At 53.7% G+C, this 12,115-nt stretch overlaps 5 protein-coding genes across 5 annotated transcripts; 4 read left to right on the top strand and 1 right to left on the bottom strand.

Annotated features, from left to right (window-relative positions):
• Window positions 1-255: 255 nt before the first annotated feature.
• On the top strand, window positions 256-1,233 carry E0L32_011285 (uncharacterized protein; the record flags this gene model as incomplete). Its single annotated transcript, XM_031133998.1, has 3 exons — window positions 256-567; window positions 638-1,073; window positions 1,133-1,233. 3 exons carry the CDS (start codon window positions 256-258, stop codon window positions 1,231-1,233), a joined length of 849 nt encoding a protein of 282 aa, XP_031000752.1.
• Window positions 1,234-1,483: 250 nt separating this feature from the next.
• Window positions 1,484-3,430, top strand: E0L32_011284 (uncharacterized protein; the record flags this gene model as incomplete). Its single annotated transcript, XM_031133997.1, has 5 exons — window positions 1,484-1,486; window positions 1,534-1,772; window positions 1,907-2,081; window positions 2,611-3,062; window positions 3,136-3,430. The coding sequence occupies 5 exons, from the start codon at window positions 1,484-1,486 to the stop codon at window positions 3,428-3,430; spliced, it is 1,164 nt and encodes a 387-aa protein (XP_031000751.1).
• Window positions 3,431-5,976: 2,546 nt separating this feature from the next.
• Window positions 5,977-8,121, bottom strand: E0L32_011283 (uncharacterized protein; the record flags this gene model as incomplete). The annotated part of the gene is made up of 1 exon (XM_031133996.1): window positions 5,977-8,121. One exon carries the CDS (start codon window positions 8,119-8,121, stop codon window positions 5,977-5,979), a length of 2,145 nt encoding a protein of 714 aa, XP_031000750.1.
• Window positions 8,122-8,663: 542 nt separating this feature from the next.
• E0L32_011282 (uncharacterized protein) lies at window positions 8,664-9,369 on the top strand (the record flags this gene model as incomplete). The annotated part of the gene is made up of 2 exons (XM_031133995.1): window positions 8,664-8,884; window positions 8,943-9,369. The coding sequence occupies 2 exons, from the start codon at window positions 8,664-8,666 to the stop codon at window positions 9,367-9,369; spliced, it is 648 nt and encodes a 215-aa protein (XP_031000749.1).
• Window positions 9,370-10,001: 632 nt separating this feature from the next.
• On the top strand, window positions 10,002-11,967 carry E0L32_011281 (uncharacterized protein; the record flags this gene model as incomplete). Its single annotated transcript, XM_031133993.1, has 7 exons — window positions 10,002-10,073; window positions 10,129-10,417; window positions 10,477-10,539; window positions 10,606-10,814; window positions 10,879-11,196; window positions 11,246-11,543; window positions 11,609-11,967. 7 exons carry the CDS (start codon window positions 10,002-10,004, stop codon window positions 11,965-11,967), a joined length of 1,608 nt encoding a protein of 535 aa, XP_031000748.1.
• Between the last annotated feature and the right edge of the window lie 148 nt (window positions 11,968-12,115).

The following is a 12,115-nucleotide window of genomic DNA, read 5'->3' as shown; positions in this document are numbered from 1 at the left end:
CAACCTCCGACCTCAGTCCAAAGTCCAGCAGCTTCCATTCATCCCACCAGACTCACCATTGTCGGTCCTTGTCACGCAGTCCAAATTCCAGTTCCATTCCTTTGGGATCTCTCAGACCAATTACGCTCGTTCTAATCCTGCGCCAAACTCTGATTCATCCGCCAATTGGTCGACATTTCATCACTCTCTCAGATTTCCCTCGCCGACCAGCACAAACCCAATCACCCGCCAGACACCAAATTTACCTCCGATAAGATGGCTGATAGTGTTCACGACGAGGAGGTCCTTGCCGACGCGCCTGCCAACCCCACCCCGGAGGTGGAGATGGCCGGAGACGGCGAGGGAGAGGAGGAGCCCTCTGGTCGCGCCGCTCTGCCATTCGCCGAAGCCGAGGTTGAGGAGGGCGAGACTCCCCGCCCGAGCTTCACCAGCTTCCTGACCAGCCCCATCGTCACCCTGCTGGTTGGAAACAGCGGCCAGGAGACCGTTATCACCGCTCATCAAGCCCTGTTGACTCAGAGCCCTTACTTCCGCGAGGCATGCGCCGAGTTCACCGACGACGGCAGCGTATGTCCCCCACCCTTCAGGCTTGCGCCAGCATCATGCTTTTGCGATCTAAGCTCACAATCCTCTACAGCCGCGGCAGATTGACCTGGCGGACCACGACATCGACGCCATGGGCTGCTTCCTCGAGTTCCTCTACACCGGCGACTACTTCCCCAAGAAGATCCCCGGCCAGCGCCAGCTCGAGACCGACCCCTCCCTCCCCAAAGTCGACGAGACCGGCGACCAGCTCCTCAAGCATGCCCGCGTGTACACCCTGGCAGAGAAGTTCCAAATGCCGCAGTTAAAGCAGCTGTCCTCTTCCAAGATTCACTGTGTCAACTCGACGGCAAAGGGCGAGATTGCTTATGCCCGCTATGTCTACGCCCACACCCCCAAGGAGGACAACTCGATCCGCGCCCCTGTGGCCAAGTTCTGGGCCATGCGCAGCCACACCCTGCGCGCCGAGGCCGAGGAGGAGTTCCGAGCTCTGTGCCTGGAGCACCCCCAGTTCGGTTACGACGTTCTCAGTAAGTGCCGCACTCTCTCACGATCTGCTCCCGCATCGCAAGCTAACCGCGGACTCCAGCCCTCGTTCTGGACGAGAAGCTCAAGCGCGAGCGCAACGACAAGCTGGCCCCGGCCGTGGGCAGCGCCCGCAAGCGGGCACGCCACAGCAGCAACGCCTGAGCGGCCATTTCTTCTTGTACATCATTTCTGTTTTGACTTGGATGGGTTTCATTGGGGACATTGGCGCAAAACTCGGGGAGATGGATCCCTTGTGTAGCTCTGCGACGAGTGCTGTATATTACTACCTAGGCAAGGGGGCTAATTGTAAATATGTCCGGAAGAATACGGGTTTGCCAGAGACGGGCTCACTGGGCAGTCCAAGTGATGTCTGTCCAAGACGGATGTGATTGCTGAGAACGGGGATTGCAGAATGGTAATTATCCAGATGCCTGACGGCCATGCTGTGAGGTGTGTCGCCAGAGGGCTGTCTTGTCGGTTCTCCGTGAGGAGGTGCGAGTTCGGCGCATGGAGGCAGAACAGGCTCTCAATATCCGGGAAGAGTCCGAGAAACAACTGGGCAACACTCTTCGCCCGTTCCCGCCAGATCCTGTTGTTGATCTCCAGTTCGTAATCGGAGAGACCACGCGACTAGCTCGCCGTGGAGAAGCGGCCACCCCTATCAACCTAGCTGCAGCCGCAGCGGAGGACTTCCAAGCCTGGTGTGCTCGTCTCTTGTTGTTTCACTGTACCGGGTGCTACACCTTCCTTCGCACGGAGCATGGAGATGGGCTTCTGAGGCATGTTGCTTGACGGCTGGGCCTCCCCACTCCGGTTCGGATACAACATTCGCAAGCCCAGGTCCAACAGCCGTCGATTCCCCGCAGCAGAACTCATATCAGGAAGGCAAGGCCATCATGGCCATCTGGAACGGTGTCATGGAGACGTATCCGGACCACGACATTGCGCTTCACGTTCTGCTCGACGACCCAGAGACAGAGGATGCAGGCGTCTTTTATGCACGAGGCTTCGTGAGTGACGGCACCTTGGAGCACCTAAGGGACCTCCGCTTCGAGAATTCGGAATGATGTGGGCATAGTATTGCTCGGCCGAAAAGAAGCAAGAGGCCTACAGAACGTGCAATCGCTGACAAACACGGAAGAACCCCGGTTTCACGAACTCGTGGAGTCGTTTGGGCGCCAGCTCCTCCAGCTCAAGCCTTCCTACTAGCTGCAGAGCACATGAGTGCTCTATCTATGTGCGAAAGCCAACGGAGTATGAACGATGGAAATGGTTGACGGTTGCAAGGGGCAAGATCGCTGTACTGCGTTGTTATACAGGGGATGCATTTGTCAAGGAGACGGATACTTGCTTAAGGACTAGCTTCATGTTTGCGTCAACTGTTGATATCTATTAGAATCAGATTGTTTTCAACTTGAAAATTATGGTCACATGGGGAATAAAATAAATGTGCCACGACCGGACGAGCAATGATTGCTGGTGACGCCCATAAGTGACCGAGTGACTCCCTTCTTCAGACTGCTATTGCCTTAATCTCAGCTTTCACCTGCTTTGGCACCAAGACTGTCATTCCCTCTGACTGGGCGCCAGGCAGACCACCTCATCGCCATCATTTTGACCACCCTCCCTTCAACGTATTCCATTCCTGCCCAGATTGGAAGAGGTCATCGTCTTCCTTTTCTACAACACACACATACCCGCTTTGCCTTACAGGACCTCCAGATCGACTCAGAGTGGCATCGCTCAACAGACATGGCACCACCACGAGCTAGCGGTGGCAGCATGTTGGCTCCTTCACATCGTGATGGGCGGTCTTCATCCCAGTCTGCCCACAACTCTGGCAACATCGCGGATGACTCTGAGGAAGAGCAACCATACGATGGCACACTAGACTCGATCAAGACACAGAAGACATCTGTCCGCCTACCCTTACGCGCTGATTACGGTCAGTGGAGCACTATCCAAGCCTTTCGGGAGCTGATCCAAAACCAGTATGTATATTTCATCGTTCCCGTCTCCTGAAAACCATGTGCAATGTACTCATCAGAACAACCATTTGCCTAGGCGCGACGCCATCATTGCCAGCTTTAATATTTCTGAGACCGACTTTCATGTCCAACACGAAGGAAACCTATTCAAGATTCCGGTGCCCGGTCCTGATCCAACGGAATTGGCTGGATACATTAGTCACAGTGGCCCTGCTGACTCTGGACTTATCGAGATTGTCAACCACCGAGCAACTCTACAGCCTAAGAACTTCGACTTTGGTTTGAGTGGGAAGAGAGGCAATCTAGAGCAAGCAGGTATATACAGTGAGGGTCTCAAGATTGCCATCCTCACCCTTCTCCGGCTTCCTTAAAATCATCATATTAAGTACTATAGCAGTAGATGGTCCTGGACTCTCAACTTTAGTAAGGACAATCTGCTTCTGATAAGCCTTTATAAGTTGACCTAAAAGGGTGAAGCTGGCTTTTATATGAATGTAGAGAAGCGACTTATAAAACACAAGATTCCCTTTCTTCTAGACCTGAACAAGGATGTTATCTTTATTATTGGAGATAAGGCCACATATTAGAGGGATAAGAATGGCAAGGATGTGACCAGCATTGGAGTTAGTGTGGCTGAGTTCCAGGAGTAGCGCGGCTGGCTGAGACAAGTCGTGGCTAGAGAAATCCGCCTCAGCATAAGGTACAAGTGAAGTTGCTTCGGCGGAACCGCTGTTTGGCGTGTAAGGCTTGAGAAAGTCAGCTTGATAGACAGATTGCGTTGGACGTGTGACATGCTTACGGGAGAAGCTTGGCGGCCCTGTACTGGATTCATTCCCGCGTCTGAGCCTTTGGAGTCCTCCGAATCATCGAAGTAGAACTCTCTGCCGTAGTCTTCGAGGTGGTACTAAAAAAGGGAAATTCACCCAGTCAGCAAGGGAACCTCACTGGTAAGTCTTACGCCAAATCCCTGAAAGTGTCTATCTAGCCGTCACCGGCGTTTCCTGTGTCCCTGAATTGCAGTGCCCCGTTAGGTAATGCGCGACCAAGGATCCTCCACGAGATCCTGTGCAAGGTTGCTTTGGTTCCATGGCCAAGGCCATAGTATTTCGTTCCAACATCAAGTGAACCCTGCAACATCGCCAATCCACCCCAGAACGACGAGCGAACAACTGCCGAAAGTCGGCTTGCAGCTCTGGACACAGGAACATAGAGTGCCCCTCCCACAACTCGAGCCCCGATGAACGTGGCTGAAGGTCGAGGTCGCCGCCTTGCCGAGATCCAAGGATCATCGGGTCGACTGTTCGTGGCAACCAACGGTTTTACATGAGAGGGCGGTGATGGTGGCTAGATGGACGGGGAAGTGACATGCTGGGAATAGACTTACTCCGGATATTGGTGATCGCTGCCTGACTAAGTGAGGCTCTTGATGTGAAAATGGCGTTAGCTTGACTGTGTGTGAGAAAGAAAGAGATAGGCAGTAGAAATGTTTGCAGAGGGAAGAGGGAGACAGGACTTACTCTTGTGATTGAGGGAAATAGTGGGATGAGAAAGAGGAGCCAGAGTCTAGGCGAGAAATAGAGAGTGAAAGAGGCAACTAGATGGGATCTCTATAGTTGATAGAGGGAGATAATAGGAGGTGGAGGTAAACAAGGAGAAGATTTGAGAGAGAAGAGAAGTGAAGAAGAAGAGAAGAGCCCCTTAAAGTTCTGAGAAGGTGTTGGAATAGAGAGATGAGAAAAGGAGAAGTGGATGACAGAAGGGAGAAGGAGACTTAAGAGAGAATTAAAGAAGAAGTAAAGATCTATTTAAAGCCTTAAGGTGCTGGAATATATAAATAAGGATAGGGGAGGAGAAGAGGATGGGGGAGGAGAAGAGGATGGGAAGTGAAGGAGGGGAGGGGCGCTTAAATAGAAACTGGCTTGACGGGTTTCTGCGAGCCATTTGCGTACCTTTAGGCAGTGAATCACTACGAAGCGAAAAGTCTCAGGAAGAAGGCTGTCGAGGGCGTCGGGAGAGGGTCGGGAGAAGGTCGGCATAACTTAGCCTCTCGTGATAAGATGCGAGTGACGATGCGCTCGAGCACGTGTTCGAAATTGGCAGAGAAGTCTCCAACACTTTGACCTTGAAACCCAATAGCTAAACCAATTGAGTCTGCCAGCGGCCAACCCTTCTCTTGTCACATGGATTTTCGACATCACAAAGTTGACTGTCCAGCTCACGACACGACAAGAACAACCCGCAAGATGGATTTCTCCAGGGTTAGTATCCCCTTCCACCCTCACGTTGCAAGTCATGTCACCACCCTCACTTTCTCCAGAGGCTGATCCCTGTGGCAGGATGTTAAACATATCAAGAATCGAGTTTTCTACGACGGAGATCTTTGCAACCACTGCAAGAAGGCTCGCCGCCTGGACCTTTTCTTCATCGCCAACATCGCCGTCGTCCAACTCATTTTTATGTGATACTTCACTCGGAAGTAGCTTCGGGCACGGATATGGCTGGGCCTTTCCACTACCTGGCAAAGACTCATGGCCGGTCAGCATTTGTCTACTGGCGATGCATTCGAGGAACTGGGAGAATAGGGCATTTCTACGACAGCCTTGGGACGGGCTTTGACACTTGCAAGAGAGGTCGAGGGTTTCGAATTGACCAGAATGGCAACTGCTTTCGCACAAGTCTTCTCCTTTCCTCTCGCCCAAAGGCCATGTGTGTGACTGTTGAACATTTGATACATTGATACAGACTTCCCTGTCTACACCGACCCAGTGCAATGTTATCATCAGGGATGAGAAGACTTGAAGGCACATCAGCAAACCACAACCAATACCTCCGCCACTACTACAGATAGATCATCCGCCGACGCGACAGCATCCTCTCAAATAGCAAAGACGTAAAGGCGGTTGAAGTTTGAAACCATTCACTGGAACACTGGCAGCCAATCATAACCCAGGTCGCCAGTAGTCTCGACCGCCGTGGACCAGTCGGCAGTAAGCTCGGCGTTGAGGTCGAAATTGGCAAAGGCATCGGACCCAAAGGGCATGGCTCCAAACTCGACGGCCGGGAATGCCGTGGTCGGCAGACCGGCCACCTCGGCCACGGGTGCCGGCGACGGCGGGTCCGTGTCCTGGTCAGCAGGAGCATGCAAGACCTTGATCCTCAGCCGCCCGAAGAACGGTATCGTGACGTCGCACTCGGTGGCCTCTATGTCCTGGTACGGCTGCGACATGTCTTCGCGGATCAGCGCGACGAGTTTGCCCAGCACGTCTGCCGCTTGGCCAGCGACGGTGCATTCCTTCAAGGTGGACGCGTGGCGCAGGGCCTCGACGAGCTCGACGAGCAGGCTCCGGTGGGGGAGAAGCAGGTAAAATGTGTCGATCTCGTTGACTGCGGCGCGCAGAATCCGAATCGCCATGACCACGCCTGCCGAGAAGGCTTCAAAGTCCATCAGACCGCAGGGTGCTAACTCCGGTCCCGCTCCTCTATGGAGGTCGAGATAAGAAATGATGACTTCGCGTGATGCAACAAGGCATCCGGTCCGGCTCAGAGGGTAGTCGTGTACCTCGGGAGGAACTAGGAAGAATGGCAGGTGGATGTCTTTGCCCAGCATAAAGAACTGGATCTTCACCGTCTGCCGGAGGTACAGCTCCTCGAATGTCAGACCAGAGGGTGGCGGCGAGCTCCAAAATTCGTCAGGCATGATGCTCTTGCTGCTTTCCCACCTGTGGCCGAACTCCATGGTCCGCAAAATCGATGACTTGTCCTCGTTCATGGCCTGGTTTCTGTCCGCGATACCGCCGAAGATGATGGTCATCTCGTGCATGAGGCGCTGCAGAGGAACCGAGTTGTCCGGTTCTGGTATGAGGGACTTGTTTAGGCTCGAGATGGAAGATGGAAGGCCCAGCACCACACAGAGCTGGCGTTCCGAGTGCAGTAGTATCCTCCATAAATTCAATCCGCGGTTGTTCTCCGGCATAGTTCGGTGCAGGCCGAGTAAGAGGGACGAATTGATTGCTTGTCGAACAGCCTGCCACGCCTGTCTTGGCCGGCCTAGATCAATGCACAGTTTAGCTTCTAATGCAAGTGTTTCGATCTGGTCAAGGGTCTCGCCAGACTGTATGCGAACCGCGAGGAGATGCCTTGACAGGGACAGGAGGGTGTCGATTAATGCATCTGGCTGCGCAAGTTCTGAGAATTGCTGCACCCACGCGCGCGGTAACTCAAAGATGCAGAGCGCTATCCACACATGGACCTTGGCGTGCATAGCCGTATCAGTGGAGCCGATGGCTGTCGAGATGAAGTCAGACATCTCGAGAACGGTCATGTTGCGCAGTGGGCGGCTTCCAAAGAAGCAGGGAGGCCAGATGCCCCAACACCTTTTCGTCTTGTCCAGTATTTGCTCCAGGGTTTGCTTCGATAGGTGATCGAAGATATTTCTCCTCCTGTCGAAGGTCTCAATCCCTACTTGAGTATGCGTATTGCTAGGTGTGGGGATGGGCGTGATAGAGGACTCTGGATCCTTCTGCATCAAGGACAGTGCTTCCTTGAACAATCTGAACAATGGAGAGTTGTTGAGTACATCGAGGCGAGCCGCATCTCCCGAGCCTTCGGAGGCGCCTGGACTGCTTGTTGGTTCAGTACGTGCCCAGCCATTGCTCGGCTGGGTTGAAGGCGTGTCAAGGCTGGGTCCTTGGAACTGGTGTTGAAAAGCGGATGATTGAGCATCGCCCTGACCTTGACTCGACGGCGTGGAGACCGAGAGGTGATTGGCACTCATCAAGTTCTGCTGATTGGCACTCATCAAGTTCTGCTGCTGTCGGAGAAGTGCTTCGATCTCGTCAAGCCGTCTTTCCAATGCGGTACCATGCTCCAGGTCGCGCCTCTGGCTCCCTGGAGGCTGCTGGGGCCTGCACTCGACGCCATGGAGAGCACAGCCTTCGCACATCGACGCTTTATCGGGGAAGACGCATCGCACCTTGCGGCGGCGGCACTCTGCGCAGCTGCGGGTGCCGAGGCGCATTCGCTTGGGCGGCGCCTTGTTTGCGCGACCCGCGCTAGCAGACATGACAGGTGCTGTGACAGGGGCCAGGCAGTTTCCCCGGTCTCCCGATAGCTCGTCACTCCTCAATCATTACTTTGGGCAGCTGGAAAGGGAGTCAAGAAGGAGATTGGTAATGGTTCGGAACAGATGCATGGTCCTCGACGGCCGGTGTTATCGGACGACCCGGGCATGGAGCCGGGTTGTCGTTGGCCATGACATAATCTCGCACCAACTCGGACCAAAATCCCGCACTAACTCGCACCAGACCGCACCAACCACTGAAACACCAGCACCATTCACGCCGTGATGGATACTCGGAGCCACTTATTCGACCCAAAAGAGCAGTTCGACGGATCCCGTTGTTGTCACCTCGGACGAATTCATGATGCTGGCAAGAAGAACTCAGAGGACTTTTCGTCTATATAATGGAGGATCCGGGCTGTCGAGTGACCGATAGTTGACTAGGTGTAGGAACAAACACAAATCATCAACACTAGCATTCACTCGACGACCAACAAAGAACCTCACTCTTCACTTCACTCTACGACATCGACCTTCTTCCGAAAATGAGCCTCGCTACCGAGTTACAGCAAGTCCTTGCAGGCTTTCAGCAGAATGCGCCTGAGCCCGTCAAGGCCATGATCACGGCTGCCAAAGCCCAAATTGAGGCGGACTTCAATCGCGAAGCTGCCATCCACGAAGGGGACAAGCTCCCAGGGTTTACACTTCCCAACGCTCTGAGTGAGGAGGTGTCCAGCAGCGACCTTTTGAAGAAAGGCCCTCTCCTGTTCGTGTCTCTGCCAAGTTGATCAAAAGTTGTCGCTCCGACTGACCGAGGCCCCAAGGATCACGTTCTACCGCGGGACGTGGTGCCCCTTCTGCAACCTGGCGCTCGTCCATCTCCAGAAACACCTCACAGAGTTCGAGGCCAAGGGAGTCACCCTGGTGGCCATCTCCCCGGAGCTGCCAGACACGTCGCTCTCCGAGTCAGAGAAGCGCGGCTTGAAGTTCCCCGTGCTTTCGGACGCCGGCAACGCGTATGCTCGCAAGCTCGGCATTGTCTGGAAGCAGCCCGACTCTCTTCGACCGGTCTTTGACTCTTTCGGGCATAACCTCCCCAAGCGCAATGGCGACGATTCCTTGGAGGTGCCCATCCCTACTACACTTCTGGTCGATGGCAAGGGTGTCGTCAGAAATGCCTTCATCGAGGCCGACTACACCAAGAGGCTGGAGCCGGCTGTTGCTCTGGAGTGGGTCAACAAGCTGGATTGAATTACAAGTAGAGTAGGGCGCTTGTTAGCATGAATGAGAATTGCATAGCATGTTCGGCCTGTTGGACAGATGGCGCCCATTTGTAGGCTTGGCGAAGGTTGCATCCCTCATGCGACAAAGTTGATTGGGGAAGCTGAACCGACATGATGCGAAGAGCTAATTCCAGCCCAGTGGAACAAGTGCGAATTTAGCACGTGTAGAGAGAATAATTAGCTGTCGGTAGCTGGCTTGGCGAATGCGCAGACCGGCAGATTTAATTATGTTAACGGACATTTCGGTCTCTGATTACCCTTTTGGGATAGATCGTCCTGGGGTCGAGGCCGAGTTCCGGAAGTTCAAGCACCCCCTAGCATGGACGCCGTCCTCCACAACTCCACACTTTATGACTCCCCGAGGGGTCGCCTCGACCCGGCCGACCTCACCGATACCCTTGTGGGAATCTGGGGTTTCGGGGAGCTGCAAGCGCCACGATCAAATTCTCCAGAAGAGTCTTGAACAGCGGCAAGGCGTCTCTGTCACCCCGCGATTCCAACATAAATTGAGCTGCCAGCCTCATATCATCGGCTTGCTCGTCAGCTTTCCTTCCGGCCTTCACCTCACCATTGCATCGCTCGCCTCGAACCTCTTGCAACATGGCAGCCTCGAAGCTCGGCAGACTGGGCTCCAGCGGGAGTCACAACATTCTCAAGACAACTGTGGCCAAGGTACGGAGAACACGAGAAAGCAGCATCATCGGGACTCAACTAACTGCATGTCAAGGCATGGTATGCCCTCATCGTCTTTAACTTTGGCGCCGTCTTGTTCGGTTACGATGTGGCGATCTTCGGCTCCCTTCAAGTGACCAAGTCCTGGCTCGGCACCTTTGGCAGTCCCAATAAGCAAGGCGTCTACTCGATCACGGCAACTCAACAGTCGCTCCTGAACTCGATTCCCTGGCTAGGAAAACTGTTTGGCATCTTCCTCTCCGAGCCTCTGAACGAACGCTACGGATACAAAACGTCGATGGTTGTGGCTTGCGCGCTCCAGTCCACTGGAGTCGTTGTCCAAAGTAAGATCATCCCTAGGACCATCTCGGGAGAGTATCACAAGCTGACGTGTGCCATATAGTGGCCGGGAGGCACTGGGGTATCTTTTGCGCTGGCCGAACTATTGTCTACAGCGCCATAGGCTGTATGTATTATCCCTAAGATTCTGTGGCTTCCCAATTGTCCTTTGCTAATGACATCCACCGACAAGACATGGAGAATATCGTGCCCCTCTACGTGGGCGAGATTGTCTATCCTCAGTCAAGAGGATTCTTCATCGCTTGCTACTCGCTCATCATGTCGGCGGCGCAGATCTGGGCCAATGGCTCCATCCAGGGCATATCGCATTATACGACCGAGGTCGGCTGGCTGATCGTGTGCGGAATGCAGCTGATTCCCGTCGTCTTCATTCTTTCTGGGGTATGACTGAAACGCTGTTCTTTCTGCCTTGTGCCTTGTGTGCTAATGTTCTGGTCTTTTTCAGATCCGATGGTGCCCCAGCTCCCCGAGGTGGCTCCTCCAGAAAGGTCGCCATGACGAGGCTTTGCAGGCCCTTGCTAGTCTTCGCACCGAGGAAGACAACCAGTCCGGATGGGTCGACATGGAAATCCGCAGCGTTCAGGAGGCGATTGAGGCAGAGAAGATGACGGTCAACAACAGCTGGCTCGATCTATTCAAAGGGACCAACTTCCGTCGTACCCGGGTAACGCGACTTGTCTCTTTCAATTGTGCTAAAGCTAATTTCTCCGAAACACCAGATCGCCGCGTTGTCGTTCATCGCCAATCAGTGGACTGGCAATCAGTTCGTTGGGTCATACGCTCCGACACTATACGTGCTGCTTGGCCTACAGTCACAAGCCTTCCTCTACACTCTAATCAAATCTGTGGTCTCGCTCGTCGCCGTCTTCTGCGTCATGCTGCTGGTCGATAAGATGGGACGGCGGTTCTGCATCATCTCGGGCTGCTTTATGCAGTGTGTCTTTCTGTATCTCCTGGCTGGGATGGGAATGGCCGCGAATCCCAGCAAGGCAGAGCTCAACACCATGGTTGCGGCAATCCAGCTCTTCACCTTCTTCTGCCGCTTCTCTGTCAACGCGCTGGCCTTCCTGATCCCAACGGAGGTGTCCTCTTTGACACTCCGAAAGAAGAGTAAGTCCAACTTCTGCCACATGTATATAACTCGTGTTTCAGTGTGCTAAAACACCATTCTCTAGCTATGGCTTTGGGCTGTGTGGTGGACGTTATTGCTGCTTTCGTCGTCACATTCGTCATACCTTATCTGATTGGCAAGCAATACGCCAACCTCTCCTCGAAGGTCGGTTTCATCTTCGGAGGTTTCACGACGCTATACATGATCTGGGCCATCTTCTGCCTTCCTGAGCTGAAGGACCGCTCGCTCGAAGAGGTTGACGAGCTTTTCAACAGCAAGATTTGGGCCTGGCAGTTCTCCAAATACAAGACCAAGAGCTTGGCCGGTATGGTAGCGCATCATCAAGCCGGTGATGTACTAGGGAAGGCTCAGCAGGAAGAGGTTGAGGCGACTCAGACCCAGGAAATCAAGAGTGGACAGTAAGGTATTATCGATGGTGTTCTCAGGATACCAAAATGGCCATTGACAGTAGTGTTTCATTCATGTCTCTTTCTCTCCCGGAGATAATTAGGCAGGGATCTATGACATTATCCTGAATACCATCCGCATCTTGTGAAATCTGGCACAAGTT

The sequence above is a fragment of the Thyridium curvatum genome (genome assembly GCF_004353045.1).
Source record: "Thyridium curvatum strain D216 chromosome Unknown NODE_102_length_128654_cov_80.091529, whole genome shotgun sequence".
In the NCBI taxonomy this organism is placed as follows: Eukaryota; Fungi; Ascomycota; class Sordariomycetes; order Thyridiales; family Thyridiaceae; genus Thyridium; species Thyridium curvatum.
The sequence above is the reverse complement of the archived record's forward strand: the minus strand, read 5'-3'. Positions and strand labels throughout refer to the sequence as shown.